Source organism: Oncorhynchus clarkii, chromosome 16 (assembly GCF_045791955.1).
Source record: "Oncorhynchus clarkii lewisi isolate Uvic-CL-2024 chromosome 16, UVic_Ocla_1.0, whole genome shotgun sequence".
In the NCBI taxonomy this organism is placed as follows: domain Eukaryota; kingdom Metazoa; phylum Chordata; class Actinopteri; order Salmoniformes; family Salmonidae; genus Oncorhynchus; species Oncorhynchus clarkii.
In genome coordinates this window covers 35,633,602-35,655,424 of record NC_092162.1, presented here as the reverse complement: position 1 = coordinate 35,655,424, position 21,823 = coordinate 35,633,602, and the positions used below count along the sequence as shown (strand labels likewise).

The following is a 21,823-nucleotide window of genomic DNA, read 5'->3' as shown; positions in this document are numbered from 1 at the left end:
ATTGTGTATGTCTTCACATGCCACAGTTAATACCTGGTTGAAGTAACTTTGGCGGAGGTTACTCAGAGGAGGAAGGGGAGGGCCATCCTCCTCTGTGAAAAATCATAAAACATTTAAAAAGTTATCCATTTTAGTTAAAACTAAAGTAAATATATTGTCACCAAATAAATGATTAAAACACACTGTTTTGCAGTGAAGGTCTACAGTAGCCTCAACAGCACTCTGTAGGGTAGCACCATGGTGTAGCCAGAGGACAGCTAGCTTCTGTCCTCCTCCGTACAAAACCCAGGAGGCTCATGGTTCTCACTCCCTTCCATAGACTTACAGCTCTTGCAGCATGAATTGACATGTTGTCCACCCAATCAAAGGATCAGATAATTAATCTAGTACTGAAAGCATAAGGTACAGCTAGCACTGCAGTGCATAAAATGTGGTGAGTAGTTGACTCAAGAGACAAAGGCAATAGTTAAACAGTTTTGAACAAATTCCTTTCTTCCAAAATGAAGGAGAAACTTTCATTTCACTTACGTAGCTAGCAAATGTAGCTAGCTAGTTTAGCCTACTCAAACATGGCAGCCACATTGGTTCTCACAATACAATCTATTTAATCAAGTGAGAAAACCAATCTATTTCATCCATTTTGAATTCAAGCTGTAAAACAATGAAATGTTGAATAAGTCAAAGGGTATAAATATTTTCTGAAGGCAGTGTACATGTAACTGCCAAAATAATGGAAATACTTGTTGAATGAGGGTTCTGGCAGCTCTTATGGTGCAGGTTGCATTTTCCTTCATGGTTTAGGTCCACTCAACCCCCTTAGAGGGCAAGGCAAACACCAATAAATACACAGCCATTCTGAGTGATCACCTTCAACCTATGGTGAATCTCTAACCTGATGGGAGTTGATAACAATGCCTCCATCCACAGGGCACCAGCAGTCACTGAATGGTTTGATGAGCATGGGAATTATGTAAACCATATGCCATGGCGATCTCAGTTACCAGATATTAACTCAATTGAACATTTAAATCGGAGATTCTAAGGCAGCGTTTTCCACCACCATCAACAAAACACCAAATTAAAGGAATTTCTCGTGGAAGAATGTCACATCCCTCCAATAGAGGTCAAGGTGCATTGATGTAACGGCTTTCTTCTATCTCCTCCTCGGACGAGGAGGTGTAGCAAGGATCGGACCAAAATGCAGCGTGGTTTGTTCGATACATCTTTAATGAAGACAAAAACACGAACTATACAAAAACAATAAACATAACGTGAAAACCGAAACAGCCTATCTTGTGCAAACGAACACAGTGACATGAACAATCACCCACGAAACACTCAAAGAATATGGCTGACTAAATATGGCTACCCAATCAGAGACAACGATAATCACCTGCCTCTGATTGAGAACCAATTCAGACAGCCATAGACTTTGCTAGAGAACCCCACTAAACCACAAATCCAATACCTAACAAAACCCCAGGACAAAACACACCACATACAAAAACCCATGCCACACCCGGGCCTGACCAAATAAATGAAGATAAACACAAAATACCTCGACCAGGGCGTGACAGAACCCCCCCCCCCCCCCCCCCCCCCCCCCAAGGTGCGGACTCCGGGACGCACATCAAAACAATAGGGAGGGTCCGGGTGGGCGTCTGTCCATGGTGGCGGCTCCGGCGCAAGACGTGGACCCCACTCTATCAATGTCTTAGTCCCTCCTTCTCGCGTCCCTGGATAGTCCACCCTCGCCGCCGACCATGGCCTAGTAGTCCTCACCCAGAACCCCACTGGACTGAGGGGCAGCTCGGGACTGAGGGGTAGCTCGGGACTGAGGGGTAGCTCGGCACTGAGGGGTAGCTCGGCACTGAGGGGTAGCTCGGCACTGAGGGGTAGCTCGGCACTGAGAAGAAGCTCAGCACTGAAAGGAAGCTCAGCACTGAGAAGAAGCTCAGGCAGGTAGTTGGATCCGGCAGATCCTGGCTGGCTGGTGGTTCTGGCAGATCCTGGCCGACTGGCGGATCCTGGCCGACTGGCGGATCCTGGCCGACTGGCGGATCCTGGCCGACTGGCAGTTCTGGCAGATCCCGGCTGACTGGCGGATCTGGAAGTGTCTGGTTGACTGGCGGATCTGGAAGAGTCTGGTTGACTGGCGGATCTGGAAGAGTCTGGCTGACTGGCAGATCTAGAAGAGTCTGGCTGACTGGCAGATCTGGAAGAGTCTGGCTGACTGGCAGATCTGGAAGAGTCTGGCTGACTGGCAGTTCTGGCTGCTCCATGCTGACTGGCTGCTCTGGCTGCTCCATGCTGACTGGCTGCTCCATGCTGACTGGCAGCTCTGGCTGCTCCATGCTGACTGGCTGCTCCATGCTGACTGGCTGCTCCATGCTGACTGGTAGCTCTGGCTGCTCCATGCTGACTGGCAGCTCTGGCGGCTCCTTGCAGACTGGCAGCTCCTTGTAGACTGGCAGCTCCTTGCAGACTGGCAGTTCTGAACAGGCGGGAGACTCCGACAGCGCTGTAGAGGCGGAAAGCTCTGGCAGCGCTAAACAGGCGGGAGACTCCGACAGCGCTGGAGAGGAGGAAGGCTCCGGCAGCGCTGGACAGGCGAGGCGCACTGTAGGCCTGATGCGTGGTTCTGGCACTGGTGGTACTGGGCCGAGGACACGCACAGGAAGCCTGGTGCGGGGAGCTGCTACCGGAGGGCTGGGGTGTGGAGGTGGTACTGGAAAAACCGGACCGTGCAGGCACACTGGAGCTCTTGAGCACCGAGACTGCCCAACCTTACCTGGTTGAATGCTCACGGTCGCCCTGCCAGTGCGGCGAGGTGGAATAGCCCGCACTGGGCTATGCAGGCGAACCGGAGACACCGAGCGCAAGGCTGGTGCCATGTAAGCCGGCCCAAGGAGACCAGATGCGTAGAGCCGGCTTCATGGCACTTGGCTCGATGCTCACTCTAGCCCGGCCGATACGCCGAGCTGGAATGTACCGCACCGGGCTATGCACCCGCACTGGAGACACCGTGCGCACCACAGCATAACACGGTGCCTGCCCGGTCTCTCTAGACCCCCGGTAAGCACAGGGAGTCTGCCCAGGTCTCCTACCTGGCGTAGCCATACTCCCTGTTAGCCCCCCCCCCCAAGAAATTTTTGGGGCTGACTCCCGGGCTTTTTCTCCTGCTGCACCTTTGGGCGGCTACACTCCCCTGGTTTAGCCCAGGGTCCTCTCCCGTCGAGGATTTCCTCCCATGTCCAGAAATCCTTATTACGCAACTCCTGCTGCTGTTGTTGCCTGTTACCACGCTGCTTGGTCCAGTTGTGGTGGGTGATTCTGTAACGGCTTTCTTCTATCTCCTCCTCGGACGAGGAGGTGTAGCAAGGATCGGACCAAAATGCAAAACCACGAACTATACAAAAACAATAAACATAACGTGAAAACCAAAACAGCCTATCTTGTGCAAACAAACACAGTGACATGAACAATCACCCACGAAACACTCAAAGAATATGGCTGACTAAATATGGCTCCCAATTAGAGACAACGATAATCACCTGCCTCTGATTGAGAACCAATTCAGACAGCCATAGACTTTGCGAGAAGGATCGGAGGACCAAAACGCAGCGTGGTAAGTGTCCATAATTTAATGAAGCAAAATGAACACTGAACAAAAACAATAAACAACAAACGAACAGTCCCGTAAGGTGAATGACAAACACTAAACAGGAAATAAACACCCATGAAACCCAGGTGGAAAAAGGCTACCTAAGTATAATTCTCAATCAGAGACAACTAACGACACCTGCCTCTGATTGAGAACCATACTAGGCCGAACACAAAAACCAACATAGAAAAACATAGACTGCCCACCCCAACTCACGCCCTGACCATGCTAAAACAAAGACAAAACAAAGGAACTAAGGTCAGAACGTGACAGTACAGTGAAATACTTAAGCTCCGAGCTCCCACAGTGCAGGTGTGAATGAAACAATAATAAGAGAAACTATTAGGGGGACACGGGGAGGTGACTAGTGGTGGCTATACAGCAGCCTGATGTTCTGGGGGTAGAAGGTATTGGCCAATCTGTTCGTTTTAGCCATGATGCTCCTGTACTGCCCGTGTCTTAATGATAGAATCAGGGAGGACAGGCCATGGCTCGGGTGGCTGAGGTCCCTAAAGATCTTCTTGACTTTCCTGTGACACCTGGTGTTGTAGGTGTCCTGGAGGCCAGACAGTGGTGCGTTCGGCTGAGCGTACCACCCTCTGATGCTGCCACCACAATACTTGCAAAGTTTCCCATCATTGCATTCACTCTGCATTACTGGCTGGTGACAAAGTAAAAAGGTCTATATTGAAAAATCTATTTCAAATCATCCATTATGTTTGCAACAAGGCCCTTATGCAATACTGCAATACTGTATTGTCAAGTAATATGGTGGCAGCATCATGTTATGGGTATGCTTGTCTGTCATGATCAAAATAAATATGATAGGAGCAAAGCTCAGGTCAAAAGGAAAACCTGCATGTCTTCTAAATGCAGAGTTTTATTTTTCAGTGGAACAATTACTAAAAATATAATGCCAAAGACACTCACATTCCGAGAGGTTTTGAGTGTTTCTGAGGGGTCCCATTTAAATCCTGAGTTAAATCTACTTGAAATCAGAGACAAGGTTTACATATTGCTGTCCATAAATGATTCCAACCAAATTTACTGAGCTTGAGGAATTTTGACAAAAACAATGGATATAATGTTGCTTTAACAGTTGTGCAGAGTTGGTAGAATCTTATTCAAAATGATTTACAGCTGTAAGGTGCTTCAACCAAGTATTCCGTGGTGTGAAGACATACACAATCAAGACATTTTAATGTTCTATTTTTTATTCATTTCACTTTGAAAATGTGGAGCAGGTTGTGTATCCAATTTAATCCCTTTTTAGGTTTTATTTAAAGGAAGTAAAATGTGACAACTTTGCAAGGGGTGTGTAAACTTTCACTATGCCCTGTAGTTAAAGTGAATGTACTGTATGTACATGTTAATGTAGTCAACATAGTCAATGTTATCATTTACAGTACACTCACCAGCAGTAAAAGAAAATAGGTAAATGCTGTTTTCTTTGAGGCTGTGAATAACAAGCATGTACTGTATGTTAAAGGGACATTCAACTCCAAAACCAATGTTTGTCAGGTGCTTTTAGATCTGGAAATGATACTTATCTTTTCCATTCATTTGAGGTTATAATGACATATCGCTGAATCTACAAAACAGGTGGCCTTGGACATAAGATGTTTGAAAATATCTGATAAACTTGGTAACATAGCTGATCTAGGGGGAGGGGTTCATTAGGTGAACAGGGACCCACCGGGCAGGTTCTCGTGCTCATGCTTCTTTAGATTTGATGGTATAACACAGCTGATCTAGGGGGAGGGGTTCATTAGGTGAACAGGGACCCACCGAGCAGGTTCTCGTGCTCATGCTTCTTTAGGTGGCGGTCCAAGTTGGTCTGCTGGCCGAAACAGCGGTTGCACAGGTGACACTTGAAGGGCTTCTCCTTGTTGTGGATGTTGCGTACGTGCCGCTGAAGGTTGGAGGAGATGCTGAACGAGCGGTCACAGTATTTACACCTGGGGTGGTAGAGAGAGATTTCATATATTTCTGTATTTGCTTTGGTAATGGAAGATTAAAGTGAATCAAACTGAATTGAGAGAAAGAGAGAAAGAAATTGAAAAGTATAGAGAGAACGAGAAAGAACAGGGGAGGAGAGGGAAGCAGAAAGAGAGAGAAAGGAGAAGATAGGTAGAGGGGTAAGACAGAGACAGGCAGAGAGAAGGGAAGCAGAGAGAGAGAGAGAGTACAGGTAGAGAAAGAAAGAAGGGAGAAGGAGGGAGCTTGGGAGGTAGAGGGGTAAGACAGGCAGGGAGAAGGAGTAGCCTTGGGAGGTAGAGGGGTAAGACAGGCAGGGAGAAGGGAAGCAGAGAGAGAGAGAGAGAGTACAGGTAGAGAAAGAAGGAAGGGAGAAGGAGTGAGCTTGGGAGGTAGAGGGGTAAGACAGACAGGGAGAAGGAGTAGGCTTGGGAAGTAGAGGGGTAAGACAGGCAGGCCACCTGCTCTGTCTAGGTCTACCTGCAGCCACCTGCTCTGTCTAGGCCTACCTGCACTGCCTAGGTCTACCTGCTCTGTCTAGGCCTAACTGCTCTGTCTAGGCCTACCTGCTCTGTCTAGGTCTACCTGCAATGTCTATGTCTACCTGCTCTGTCTAGGTCTACCTGCTCTGTCTAGGCCTACCTGCTCTGTCTAGGCCTACCTGCACTGCCTATGTATACCTGCTCTGTCTAGGTCTACTTGCTCTGTCTAGGTCTACCTGCACTGTCTATGTCTACCTGCTCTGTCTAGGTCTACCTGCTCTGTCTAGGCCTACCTGCTCTGTCTATACCTACCTGCTATGTTTAGAACTACCTGCTCTATCTAGGTCTACCTGCAGCCACCTGCTCTGTCTAGGCCTACCTGCTCTGTCTAGGCCTACCTGCTCTGTCTAGGACTACCTGCTCTGTCTAGGCCTACATGCTCTGTCTAGGACTACCTGCTCTGTCTAGGCCTACCTGCTCTGTCTAGGACTACCTGCTCTGTCTAGGACCACCTGCTCTGTCTAGGTCTACCTGCAGCCACCTGCTCTGTCTAGGACTACCTGCTCTGTCTAGGTCTACCTGCAGCCACCTGCTCTGTCTAGGTCTACCTGCAGCCACCTGCTCTGTCTAGGCCTACCTGCACTGCCTAGGTCTACCTGCTCTGTCTAGGCCTAACTGCTCTGTCTAGGCCTACCTGCTCTGTCTAGGTCTACCTGCACTGTCTATGTCTACCTGCTCTGTCTAGGTCTACTTGCTCTGTCTAGGCCTACCTGCTCTGTCTAGGCCTACCTGCACTGCCTAGGTATACCTGCTCTGTCTAGGTCTACTTGCTCTGTCTAGGTCTACCTGCACTGTATATGTCTACCTGCTCTGTCTAGGTCTACCTGCTCTGTCTAGGCCTACCTGCTCTGTCTAGGCCTACCTGCACTGCCTAGATCTACCTGCTCTGTCTAGGCCTAGCTGCTCTGTTTAGGCCTACCTGCACTGCCTAGGCCTACCTGCTCTGTCTAGGTCTACTTGCTCTGTCTAGGTCTACTTGCTCTGTCTAGATCTACCTGCTCTGTCTAGGTCTACCTGCTCTGTCTAGGTCTACCTGCAGTGCCTAGGTCTACCTGCTCTGTCTAAGTCTACCTGCTCTGTCTAGGCCTACCTGCACTGCCTAGGCCTACCTGCACTGCCTAGGTCTACCTGCTCTGTCTAGGTCTACCTGCTCTGTCTAGGTGTACCTGCTCTGTCTAGGTCTACCTGCACTGCCTAGGTCTACCTGCTCTGCCAAGGCCTACCTGCTCTGTCTAGGCCTACCTGCTCTATCGAGGCCAACCTGCTCTGTCTAGGCCAACCTGCAGCTACCTACTCTGTCTAGGACTACCTGCAGCCACCTGCTCTGTCTAGGTCTACCTGCTCTGTCTATACCTACCTGCTCTGTCTAGGCCTACCTGCACTGCCTAGGTCTACCTGCCCTGTCTAGGCCAACCTGCTCTATCTAGGCCAACCTGCAGCTACCTACTCTGTCAAAGACTACCTGCAGTCACCTGCTCTGTCTAGGACTACCTGCTCTGTCTATGTCTACCTGCTCTGTCTAGGTCTACCTGCTCTGTCTAGGCCTACCTGCTCTGTCTAGGCCTACCTGCACTGCCTAGATCTACCTGCTCTGTCTAGGTCTACTTGCTCTGTCTAGGTCTACCTGCACTGTCTGTGTCTACCTGCTCTGTCTAGGTCTACCTGCTCTGTCTAGGCCTACCTGCTCTGTCTAGGCCTACCTGCACTGCCTAGATCTACCTGCTCTGTCTAGGCCTAGCTGCTCTGTTTAGGCCTACCTGCACTGCCTAGGTCTACCTGCTCTGTCTAGGTCTACTTGCTCTGTCTAGGTCTACTTGCTCTGTCTAGATCTACCTGCTCTGTCTAGGTCTACCTGCTCTGTCTAGGTCTACCTGCAGTGCCTAGGTCTACCTGCTCTGTCTAAGTCTACCTGCTCTGTCTAGGCCTACCTGCACTGCCTAGGCCTACCTGCACTGCCTAGGTCTACCTGCTCTGTCTAGGTCTACCTGCTCTGTCTAGGTGTACCTGCTCTGTCTAGGTCTACCTGCACTGCCTAGGTCTACCTGCTCTGCCAAGGCCTACCTGCTCTGTCTAGGCCTACCTGCTCTATCGAGGCCAACCTGCTCTGTCTAGGCCAACCTGCAGCTACCTACTCTGTCTAGGACTACCTGCAGCCACCTGCTCTGTCTAGGTCTACCTGCTCTGTCTAGGTCTACCTGCTCTGTCTATACCTACCTGCTCTGTCTAGGCCTACCTGCACTGCCTAGGTCTACCTGCCCTGTCTAGGCCAACCTGCTCTATCTAGGCCAACCTGCTCTGTCGAGTCCAACCTGCAGCTACCTACTCTGTCAAAGACTACCTGCAGTCACCTGCTCTGTCTAGGACTACCTGCTCTGTCTAGGTCTACCTGCTCTGTCTAGGCCAACCTGCAGCCACCTGCACTGTCGAGACTGCATAATTCAAGTGTGCACCCCTCAAACACAGGAAATAGATGGCTGAAAAACACAGATCCATAGGTGGGCGGTGCATGCTCATTGATATTAACTGAGATGCCTATTCCAGATGGTATACAACAGCAACGACCCAGAGCAAGAATGCTTCAGTCAAAACATTATGGGAGTATGGCTGTTCATCTACCATGGGCCTTTCTACATGGACACGTGTCACTGCAGCAATGACACACACACACACATCAACAGCGATCTGCGCATATATTGTCATTTAAGGATCCCCATCAGCTAATTTTCCTGGGGTCCGAACACATTAGGGCACTTACATCACACATAAAACAAAAGATAAAACAGTACATCATGTAACATTATTACACCACTAAATATCTACAATACTAAATGTATAATACCACCATACCACAATATTACACCACTACATATCTACAATACTAAATGTATAATACCACCATACCACAATATTACACCACTATATATCTACAATACTAAATGTATAGTACCACCATACCACAATATTACACCACTACATATCTACAATACTAAATGTATAATACCATTATACCACACTATTACACCACTACATATCTACAATACTAAATGTATAATACCACCATACCACAATATTACACCAGTACAATACTAAATGTATAATACCACCACACCACAATATTACACCACTACACATCTACAATACTAAATGTATAATACCACAATATTACACTACTACATATTTACAATACTAGATGTATAATACCACAATACCACAATATTAAACCACTACAAATACTAAATGTATAATACCACCATATCACAATATTACACCACTACATATCTACAATACCAAATGTATAATACCACAATAACACAATATTACACCACTACATATCTACAATACGAAATGTATAATACCAGCACACCACAATATTACACCACTACTTACCCACAATACTAAATGTATAATACCACCATACCACAATATTACACCACTACATATCTACAATACCAAATGTATAATACCACAATATTACACCACTACATATCTACAATGCTAAATGTATAATACCACAATACTACAATATTACACCACTCCATTTCAACAACACTAAATGTATAGTACCACCACACCACAATATTACACCACTACATATCTACTATACTAAATGTATAATACCACAATATTACACCACTACATATCTACAATACTAAATGTAAAGTACCACCACACCACAATATTACACCACTACATATCTACAATACTAAATGTATGATACCACCACACCACAATATTACAACACTACATATCTACAATACTAAATGTATAATACCACAATATTACACCACTACATATCTACTATACTAAATGTATAATACCACAATATTACACCACTACATATCTACAATACTAAATGTAAAGTACCACCACACCACAATATTACACCACTACATATCTACAATACTAAATGTATGATACCACCACACCACAATATTACAACACTACATATCTACAATACTAAATGTATAATACCACAATATTACACCACTACATATCTACAATACTAAATGTATAATACCACAATATTACACCACTACATATCTACAATACTAAATGTATAATACCACCATAACACAATATTACACCACTACACATCTACAATACAAAATGTATAATACCACAATATTACACCACTACAATACTAAATGTATAAATCCACCATAACACAATATTACACCACTACACATCTACAATACTAAATGTATAATACCACAATATTACACCACTACAATACTAAATGTATAAATCCACCATAACACAATATTACACCACTACACATCTACAATACTAAATGTATAATACCACCATAACACAATATTACAATGTAGGTGTGGTTTTCTCTTCATTGTCCTTACTGTTCCATAATGTGTATTTTATTTGTTTTTGAAATCTGATTCTACTGCTGCGTCAGTTACCTGATATAGAATAGAGTTCCAGGTAGTCATGGCTCTATGTAGTACTGTGCGCCTCCCATAGTCTGTTCTGGACTTGGGAATTGTGAAGAGACCTCTGGTGGCATGTCTGGTGGTGTATGCACGGGTGTCCAAGCTGTGTGCCAGTAATTTAAACAGACAGCGTGGTGCACTCAGCTTGTCAATACTTCTTACGAAAACAAGTTGTGATGATGTCAATCTCTCCTCCACTTTGAGCCATGAGAGATTGACATGCCTATTATTAATGTTATCTCTCTGTGTACTTTTAAGGGCCAGCCCTGCTGCCCTGTTCTGAGACAGTTGTAATTCTCTTAAATCCCTCTTTGTGGCACATGACTGAACAGTAATCCAGATGCGACAAAACTAGGGCCTGTAGGACCTGCCTTGTTGATAGTAATGTTAAGAAGGTAGAAACTGGGGCCCGTAGGACCTGCCTTGTTGATAATAATGTTAAGAAGGTAGAAACTGGGGCCTGTAGGACCTGCCTTGTTGATAGTAATGTTAAGAAGGTAGAAACTGGGGCCTGTAGGACCTGCCTTGTTGATAGTAATGTTAAGAAGGTAGAAACTGGGGCCTGTAGGACCTGCCTTGTTGACAGTGCTGTCTAGAAGGTAGAAACTAGAGCCTGTAGGACCTGTCTTGTTGATAGTGTTGTCAAGAAGGTAGAAACTAGGGCCTGTAGGACCTGCCTTGTTGATAGTGCTGTTAAGAAGGTAGAAACTAGGGCCTGTGGGACCTGCCTTGTTGATAGTGCTGTTAAGGCAGAGCAGCGCTTTATTATGTATAGACTTCTCCCCATCTTAGCAACTGTTCAATCAAAATGTTTTGACCAGGACAGTTTACAATCCAGGGTTACTCCAAGCAGTTTAGTCATCTCAATTTCCACCATATTCATTACAATATTTTGTTGAGGTTTAGGGTTTAGTGAATGATTTATCCCAAATACAATGGTTTCAGTTTTAATCATTTGGAAAGTGTACCAAAAAAGTGTCAAGAAGACTTGAGGCTGTGGTCACTGCAAAAGGTGCTTCAACAAAGTACTGAGAAAAGGGTTTGAATACTTATGCAAAATGTAATATTTACGTTTTTTATTTTTAATACATTTGCAAAAATGCCTACAAACTTGTTTTTGCTTTGTCATTATAGGGTATTGTGTGTAGATTGATGAGGGGAAAAACGTAACAAAATGTGGACAAAGTCAAGGGGTCTGAATACTTTCCAACAGCAGACTATGATCGATAATGTCAAAAGCTGCACTGAAGTCAACAAAACAGCCCCCACAATCGTTTTAGTATCAATATCTCTCAGCCAATCTGTTGTCAATTTGTTTACTGTACTAGCATTACATCTGGTCAAACACATTTTTTTTCCAAAAGCTTACAAAGCATTCATAAAATAGGCTGATTGGTCTGCTATTTCAATCAAATCACATATTCTTGGTCACATACACTGCTACGCCATCTTGGATGAGCCTAGTAGTGAACTAGCGATACGCTAATGAGGGAAACGAATATGGGCATGAAGAACTGGACCGCTTTCTAGTTGTCTCTGGCATTGTTTAACCAAAGCTTTTTGCTGTGGGGAGATAGTATTCTTATGTCAGGGTTTATGATGCAAATCAAATCAAATGAAATTTTATTTGTCACATACACATGGTTAGCAGATGTTAATGTGAGTGTAGCGAAATGCTTGTGCTTCTAGTTCCGACCATGCAGTAATATCTACCAAGTAATCTAACAATTCCTCAACAACTACCTAATGCACACAAATCTAAAGGGGTGAATGAGAATATGTACATATAAATATATGGATGAGCGATGGCCGAGCGGCATAGGCAAGGTGCAATAGATGGTATAAAATACAGTATATACATACATAATGAGTAATGCAAGATATGTAAACATTATTAAAGTGGCATTATTTAAAGTGGCATTGTTTAAAGTGACTAGTGATCCATTATTTAAAGTGGCCAGAGATTGGGTCTCAATGTAGGCAGCAGCCACTCAATGTCTACCATTCCAGTGTTTAATTGCTATATTGTAATTACTTCACCACCTGCTCCTTTTCACCCCAGTATCTCTACTTGCACATTCATCTTCTGCACATCTACCATTCCAGTGTTTAATTGCTATATTGTAATTACTTCGCCACCATGGCCTATTTATTGCCTTAACTCCCTTATCTTACCTCATTTGCACTCACTGTATATAGACTTTTTGTTTTCTTTTGTTCTACTGTATTATTGAATATGTTTTGTTTATTCCATGTGTAACTCTGTGTAACTCTGTATTGTTGTATGTGTCGAATTGCTGTGCTTTATCTTGGCCAGGTCGCAGTTGCAAATGAGAACATGTTCTCAACTAGCTTACCTGGATAAATAAAGGTGAAATAAAATAAAATAAATAAAATAAAAAATAAATTAGTGATGGCTGTTTAACAGTCTGAAGGCCTTGAGATAGAAGCTGTTTTTCAGTCTCTCGGCCCCAGCTTTAATGCACCTGTACTGACCTCACCTTCTGTATGATAGTGGGGTGAACAGGCAGTGGCTCGGGTGGTTGTTGTCCTTGATGATCTTTTTTGGCCTTCCTGTGACATCGGGTGCTGTAGGCGTCCTGGAGGGCAGGTAGTTTGCCCCACGGTGATGCGTTGTGCAGACCTCACTACCCTCTGGAGAGCCTTACGGTTGTGAGCAGAGCAGTTGCCATACCAGGCGGTGATACAGCCCAACAGGATGCTCTTGATTGTGCATCTGTAAAAGTTTGTGAGTGTTTTTGGTGACAAATTTCTAATTTGTCAAATTTCTTCAGCCTCCTTCTTCATCACGCTGCCTGTGTGGGTGGACCATTTCAGTTTGTCCGTGATGTGTATGCCGAGGAACTTAAAACTTTCTAACTTCTCCACAACTGTCCCGTCGATGTGGATAGAGGGGTGCTCCCTCTGCTGTTTCCTGAATTCCACGATCATCTCCTTTGTTTAGTTGACTTTGAGTGTGAGTTTATTTTCCTGACACCACACTCCGAGGGCCCTCACCTCCTCCCTGTAGGCCGTCTCGTTGTTGTTGGTAATCAGGCATACTACTGTAGTGTCGTCCGCAAACTTGATGATTGAGTTGGAGGTGTGCTTGGCCATGCAGTCATGGGTGAACAGGGAGTACAGGAGGGGGCTGAGATCACACCCTTGTGGGGCCCCAGTGTTGAGAATCAAGGAGTGGAGGTATTGTTTTCTACCTTCAGCATGTGGGAACAGCAGACTGGGATAGTGATTGATTATGTCCGTAACGTAATTATGTCCGGTCACCTTGCCATGATTAAAAGCAGTGGTTCACGCTTTCAGTTTTGCGCGAATGCTGTCATCAATCCATGGTTTGTGGTTGGGGAAGATTATAATAGTCACCATGGCTACAACATCACTGATGCAATTGCTAATAAACTCTCTCACCGAGTCAGCATATACAGTGCCTTGCGAAAGTATTCGGCCCCCTTGAACTTTGCGACCTTTTGCCACATTTCAGGCTTCAAACATAAAGATATAAAACTGTATTTTTTTTGTGAAGAATCAACAACAAGTGGGACACAATCATGAAGTGGAACGACATTTATTGGATATTTCAAACTTTTTTAACAAATCAAAAACTGAAAAATTGGGCGTGCAAAATTATTCAGCCCCTTTACTTTCAGTGCAGCAAACTCTCTCCAGAAGTTCAGTGAGGATCTCTGAATGATCCAATGTTGACCTAAATGACTAATGATGATAAATACAATCCACCTGTGTGTAATCAAGTCTCCGTATAAATGCACCTGCACTGTGATAGTCTCAGAGGTCCGTTAAAAGCGCAGAGAGCATCATGAAGAACAAGGAACACACCAAGCAGGTCCGAGATACTGTTGTGAAGAAGTTTAGCGCCGGATTTGGATACAAAAATATTTCCCAAGCTTTAAACATCCCAAGGAGCACTGTGCAAGCGATAATATTTAAATGGAAGGAGTATCAGACCACTGCAAATCTACCAAGACCTGGCCGTACCTCTAAACTTTCAGCTCATACAAGGAGAAGACTGATCAGAGATGCAGCCAAGAGGCCCATGATCACTCTGGATGAACTGCAGAGATCTACAGCTGAGGTGGGAGACTCTGTCCATAGGACAACAATCAGTCGTATATTGCACAAATCTGGCCTTTATGGAAGAGTGGCAAGAAGAAAGCCATTTCTTAAAGATATCCATAAAAAGTGTCGTTTAAAGTTTGCCACAAGCCACCTGGGAGACACACCAAACATGTGGAAGAAGGTGCTCTGGTCAGATGAAACCAAAATTGAACTTTTTGGCAACAATGCAAAACGTTATGTTTGGCGTAAAAGCAACACAGCTCATCACCCTGAACACACCATCCCCACTGTCAAACATGGTGGTGGCAGCATCATGGTTTGGGCCTGCTTTTCTTCAGCAGGGACAGGGAAGATGGTTAAAATTGATGTGAAGATGGATTGAGCCAAATACAGGACCATTCTGGAAGAAAACCTGATGGAGTCTGCAAAAGACCTGAGACTGGGACGGCGATTTGTCTTCCAACAAGACAATGATCCAAAACATAAAGCAAAATCTACAATGGAATGGTTCAAAAATAAACATATCCAGGTGTTAGAATGGCCAAGTCAAAGTCCAGACCTGAATCCAATCGAGAATCTGTGGAAAGAACTGAAAACTGCTGTTCACAAATGCTCTCCATCCAACCTCACTGAGCTCGAGCTGTTTTGCAAGGAGGAATGGGAAAAAAATTCAGTCAGTCTCTCGATGTGCAAAACTGATAGAGACATACCCCAAGCGACTTACAGCTGTAATCGCAGCAAAAGGTGGCGCTACAAAGTATTAACTTAAGGGGGCTGAATAATTTTGCACACCCAATTTTTCAGTTTTTGATTTGTTAAAAAAGTTTGAAATATCCAATAAATGTCGTTCCACTTCATGATTGTGTCCCACTTGTTGTTGATTCTTCACAAAAAAATACAGTTTTATATCTTTATGTTTGAAGCCTGAAATGTGGCAAAAGGTCGCAAAGTTCAAGGGGGCCGAATACTTTCGCAAGGCACTGTACATCAATGTTGTTGTCCGACGCAATCAGGAACATATCCCAGTCCACGTGATCGAAGCAATCTGGAAGTGTGGAATCAGATTGGTTAGATTGGTCGGACCAGCATTGAACAGACCTGAGCACGGGGGTTCCTGTTTTAGTTTCTGTCTATAGGCTGGGAGAAACACAATTTGAGTTGAATATTTGATTTGATCTGAGGGAAAACCTTTCAAGCTTTGGAATGAAATGCAGGGCTCTTTTCATTTTGTGTGTGTTTTGTGTGTGTGTGTGTGTTTGGTGTGTGTGTGTGTGTGTGTGTGTGTGTGTGTGTGTGTGTGTGTGTGTGTGTGTGTGTGTGTGTGTGTGTGTGTGTGTGTGTGTGTGTGTGTGTGGGGGGGGGTGTATTTACTTCATTATCTTAGGAGGACTTTCTGTGGACCCCACCAGCTTGCTCTGACCGTTACGATGGGGCAACACATTTTTATTTAATATTTAAGCAGGGAGTCATGCTGAGACCACAGTCTATGTTGCAGATGAGCCCTGCATGAACACATCGATAAACAACAATTACATGATACATATATACTGTACACACATCAATTACACAAAACATGAAAAGCAAACACAAGACACAAAAAGCAAGACAACATCATAAGAAACAAACACATACTTCAGTAAAAAGTCCCTCTAACATTCGCCTGAACTGCCCTGGAGGCACCAATTCCACCAACATTGAAGGTCAATAAAACTGAAAGCAGATTTCCCTAACTGTAGAGATGGAAGGGATCTTCAGGGTTAGCCATCCCTGAGTCCTGGTCTGGTATCTTCTACTGTATGTCTGAAGGCATCTCCAGGGTTGGACCCTGAGTCCTGGTCTGATAACTTATACTGTATATCTGAAGGCATCTCCAGGTTTAGCCATCCCTGAGTCCTGGTCTGGTATCTTATACCGTATATCTGAAGGCATCTCCAGGGTTGGACCCTGAGTCCTGGTCTGGTAACTTATACTGTATGTCTGAAGGCATCTCCAGGTTTGGACCCTGAGTCCTGGTCTGGTATCTTATACTGTATGTCTGAAGGCATCTCCAGGGTTGGACCCTGAGTCCTGGTCTGGTATCTTATACTGTATGTCTGAAGGCATCTCCAGGGTTGGACCCTGAGTCCTGGTCTGGTATCTTATACTGTATGTCTGAAGGCATCTCCAGGGTTGGACCCTGAGTCCTGGTCTGGTATCTTATACTGTATGTCTGAAGGCATCTCCAGGTTTAGCCATCCCTGGATGTATCCAGACTTCAAAGAGGACCTACTTTTAGCTGCCCCCTCTTGACATCGTATAGACAGTTAATTTCCTGCAATTCTACACATTTTGCCAGAGGTAGTAGAGAAAATGCTGCTGTTTTAAGCCACATTTTCTGCAATTTTATAAATTTTGCCATTGGCCAGAGAAAAGATTTTGACTGAAATAACAAGAGAAAAACTGCTGATGCTCAACCAAATTTAGAAATTGTTACCTTGATATAGACGCTATCGCCATAGTCAATAACCGGAATGAATGTTGACTGAATGATTTGTTTTGTGCTATTTAATGAAGACAGGACCTGTTCCTATAGAAGAAGTCTATTTTAATTCTTCATGTCTTAACTCAACAACATGCTTTTTGAAAGATAGCTTTTTGTCGATCCAGATGCCCAGACACGATCAATGAGGGCACCATCCATATAACATCAGATACATTTTTAAGGGATTTGGAAAATAACACATCATTTGTTTTACTTTGCTGAAGTACCAATTTAGGTTCAACAAAGGCTTTCTGCTGGGCAATAAAGCAGATTGAAGTTCTGGATACAGGTGAAAGTTATACTTTTTTTACAGATAAACCAATATTGTTAATGTAAATAATGAAAATAACCAGACCAAAATCGATCCCTGTTCTGTCTAGAAAACCTAATTTAACACCATCAGTAAATACACACTGTGTTCTCTCCTTTAAATAACTTTGATAGGATAAAAGATCTCAGGCAGGAAAATGGCTCAAAGACAATGAAGCATGAGTGCCTGGCTATGAGGCCCAATTCTCTCTCTCTCCCTCTCTCTGTCTGTCTCTCTCTTTCTCTCTTGGTTGCTGTCTCACTCTCACATACATACACTGTCGCTCTCTCTCGGTCTCCCTCTCTCTCGGTCTCTCTCTCTCCCTCTCTGTCTCTCTCTCTCCCTCTCTCTCTCTCCCTCTCCCTCGGTCTCTCTCTCTCTCTCTCTCGGTCTCTCTCTCTCTCTCTCGGTCTCTCTCTCTCTCACTTGGTCTCTCTCTCTCTCTCGGTCTCTCTCTCTCTCTCGGTCTCTCTCTCTCTCTCTCTCTCGGTCTCTCTCTCTCTCCCTCTCTCTCTCTCTCTCCCTCGGTCTCTCTCTCTCTCTCTCACTCGGTCTCTTTCTCTCCCTCGGTCTCTCTCCCTCGGTCTCTCTCTCGCTCTCTCTCGGTCTCTCTCTCGCTCTCTCTCTCTCTCTCTCAGTCTCCCTCTTTCTCTCTCTGCCTCTCTCTCTCTCTCTGTCTCTCTCTCTCCCTCTGTCTCTCTCTCTCCCTCTCGGTCTCTCTCTCTCTCTCTCTCTCTCTCTCTCTCTCTCTCTGTCTCCCTCTCTCTCTCGGTCTCTCTCTCTCTCTCTCTCTCTCTCTCTGTTTCTCTCTCCTCTCTCTCTCTCTCTCTCTCTCTCTCTCTCTCTCTCTCTCTCTCTCTCTCTCTCTCTCTCTCTCTCTCTCTCTCTCTCTCTCTCTCTCTCTCTCTCTCTCTCTCTCTCTCTCTCTCTCTCTCTCTCTCTCTCTCTCTCTCTCAATTCAATTCAAGGGGCTTTATTGGCATGGGAAACGTGTTAACATTGCCAAAGCAAGTGAGGTAGATAATATATAAAGTGAAATAAACAATACAAATTAACAGTAAACATTACACATACAGAAGTTTCAAAACAATAAAGACAATCCAAATGTCATATTATATATATACAGTGTTTTAACAATGTACAAATGGTTAAAGGACACAAGATAAATAAATATGGGTTGTATTCTCTCTCTCTCTCTCTCTCTCTCTCTCTCCCTCTCTCTCTCTCTTTATGTAAATTGTGCTCAGGGAGTTGGCACTACAGCTCAACAGAGGACAAAGTGCACCCCTTTTGTTTTGTGCCCTCGGGTTAACCAAGTTTCAAATACTAGATGGTCCATTTGAAAAATGAGATTGCAGGTTATTTTCAAATGTAGAACTGCTTGCCTATCACTGCCACTATTTCCGTTTCACTGTCAACATGTTCTCAAACTGCACACTGTTTTTTGGACTCGAAGAGATGGGGAAATAGAGAGATGGAGAAACATTCAGCAGAGAGAGAGAGAGAAAGAGATAGAGGGACACACGGTTAAAAGAGCGAGAGAGAGAGCGTAGTATGTGTGAGTGTATGTGTGAGCTCTCTGTTGCGTGGCGAGCAGAAGTAGCTGGCAGGACTCTAAGTACTTGATGCTGTTTTGCTTAAGAGCATCTTGAGAAATGAGGGCTGTGAGGTTCAGAGGTCAATCAATGGGCTCTCTGAATGGCTGGGGTCTAAGAGGAAGGAAGCCCCCTCCCTATCTGTGCAGAGACTGGGCAGGCGCCAAATGACTGACAATTAACTGGTCTCTATAAATGGAGGCTCTGTTTTCCCCAGGGCACTATTACAACATGACATTGTCCAGGACCATTCACCGCCCACCTCCCTCCGTCCCTCCCTACCACTCTATTCCCTCCCTCCACGATATATATGTATATATATATATATCTATGCTTTGTGTGTGTATAGCCGAATCAGCACATTTAAGTGTGTGTGTGTATGTGTGTGTCGTTACGAAGGCCTATGCAAGGCATGCGTGCGTTTTGATTGCCAAACAAGGAGGAATAAATCAGGTGGGAAGGACGTGATGTCATCATTGGTTGATCGGGTGGAGTAGGCTTCTGTCAGCGGTATAGAGGGATGGAGGAAAGAAGAGGAAGGGCTTACCTGTAGGGCTGCTCCCCTGTGTGTGTCCGTAAGTGCCTGGTAAGATTAGCTGACCTGGGGAAGATCTTCCCACAGTACCTAGAGAGAGAGCGCGAGAGAACGCGAGAGAGAGAGAGAGAGAGAGAGAGAGAGAGAGAGAGAGAGAGAGATGGGGGAGAGGAAAAAGTGAGAGAGAGAGATGGGGGAGCGGAAAAGTGAGAGAGAGATGGGGGAGCAGGGAAAGTGAGAGAGAGAGAGAGAGAGAGAGAGAGAGAGAGAGAGAGAGAGAGATGGGGGAGAGGGGAGAGGGGAAAGTGAGAGAGAGATGGGGGAGTGGGGAAAGTGAGAGAGAGATGGGGGAGTGGGGAAAGTGAGAGAGAGATGGGGGAGCAGGGAAAGTGAGAGAGAGATGGGGGAGTGGGGGAAGTGAGAGAGAGATGGGGGAGCAGGGAAAGTAAGAGAGAGAGAGAGAGAGATGGGGAGCAGGTAAGGGGGAGAGAGAGAGATGGGGGAGCGGGGAGAGTGAGAGTGAGAGAGAGAGAGAGAGAGAGAGAGAGAGAGGGAGAGTGAGAGAGAGAGAGAGGGAGAGAGAGAGGGGAGCGGGGAGAGTGAGAGAGAGAGAGAGAGGGGGAGCGGGGAGAGTGAGAGAGTGAGAGAGAGAGAGAGAGAGAGAGAGAGAGAGAGAGAGAGAGAGAGAGATGGCGAGCGGGAGCGCGGAAAGTGAGAGGGAGAGAGATGGGGGAGTAGGCAAGGGGGAGAGAGAGAGATGGGGAGCGGGGAAAGGGGGAGAGAGAGAGATGGGGGAGTAGGCAAGGGGGAGAGAGAGAGAGATGGGGGAGTAGGCAAGGGGGAGAGAGAGAGATGGGGAGCGTGGAAAGTGAGCGAGAGAGAGAGCATGGCTTAAATATCTTATGTTGATCCCATATACCTTTTTTTGAAGTTGACAAACTAAACTGTCTTTTGGGTACCTGCAGGTGTAGCGCTCCTTGCCTTAGCGGAGGATGGCGTCGGAGAGGGAGGGTGGCGGAGAGGGAGGGCGGCGGAGAGGGAGGGCGGCGGAGAGGGAGGGCGGCGGAGAGGGAGGGCGGTGGAGAGAGAGGGCGGCGGAGAGGGAGGGTGGCGGGGAGGGAGGGCGGCAGAGAGGGAGGGTGGCGGAGAGGGAGGGCAGTGGAGAGGGAGGGCGGCGGAGAGGGAGGGCGGCGAGCGGAAGTTGACAAATTAAACTGTCTGGTGGGTACCTACCTGCAGGTGTAACGCTCCTTGCCTTTGCAGAGGATGGCATCGGAGAGGGAGGGCGGCAGAGAGGGAGGGTGGCGGAGAGGGAGGGCGGCGGAGAGGGAGGGCGGCGGAGAGGGAGGGCGGCAGAGAGAGAGGGCGGCGGAGAGCGGAAGTTGACAAATTAAACTGTCTGGTGGGTACCTACCTGCAGGTGTAACGATCCTTGCCTTTGCGGAGGATGGCGTCGGAGAGGGAGGGCGGCGAGCGGAAGTTGAAGAGTGGGTGGGCCGAGTGCTGCAGCAAGTTGGGCGAAGCATCCAGTTTGAGAGCGCCAAATCTCTCCAGCTTCTCCGTCATGCTCTCCATGGCTGACATCTGAGGTAAAGAAGGTGTACCATGGTAAAGATACTGTAGCTGTAGATAGGGGAAAATGTATAATCACGTTTTAACTGTTTCTCAACAAATCAACAAATTGTATTTGTCACATGCGCCAAATCCAACAGGTGTAGACCATACAGTGAAATGCTTACTTACCTTAACCAACAATGCAGTTCAATAAATATATTGAAGAAAATATGTACTAAATAAACTAAAGGGGTGACTGGAGTCTTTGACAGTTTTTGGAACTTCCTCTGACACTGCCTGGTATAGAGGTCCTGGATGGCAGGAAGCGTGCCCTCTTCACAACTGTCTTAGTGTGTTTGGACCATGATAGTTTGTTGGTGATGTGGACTCCAAGGAACTTGAAACTCTCGAACCATTCCATTGCAGCCCTGTCGATGTTAATGGGGACCTGTTTGGCCCTCCTTTTCCTGCAGTCCACGATCCTCTCCTTTGTCTTGCTCACATTGAGGGAGCGGTTGTTGTCCTGGCACGACACTGCTAGGTTTCTGACCTCCTCCCTATAGGCAGTCTCATCGTTGTCGGTGATCA

The 21,823-nt window shown here is 45.8% G+C and overlaps 1 protein-coding gene across 1 annotated transcript in view; it reads right to left on the bottom strand.

Moving 5' to 3' along the window:
- Positions 1 to 21,823, bottom strand: part of LOC139367576 (histone-lysine N-methyltransferase PRDM16-like) — a 103,265-nt gene that overhangs the window by 47,060 nt on the left and 34,382 nt on the right. The window contains exons 8-10 of the mRNA XM_071105830.1: positions 21,096 to 21,265; positions 19,694 to 19,771; positions 5,453 to 5,622 (exon numbers count right to left, since the gene is read on the bottom strand). Of these exons, the coding sequence (XP_070961931.1) occupies positions 5,453 to 5,622; positions 19,694 to 19,771; positions 21,096 to 21,265 (418 nt within the window). The remainder of the gene's footprint in view (positions 1 to 5,452; positions 5,623 to 19,693; positions 19,772 to 21,095; positions 21,266 to 21,823) is intronic.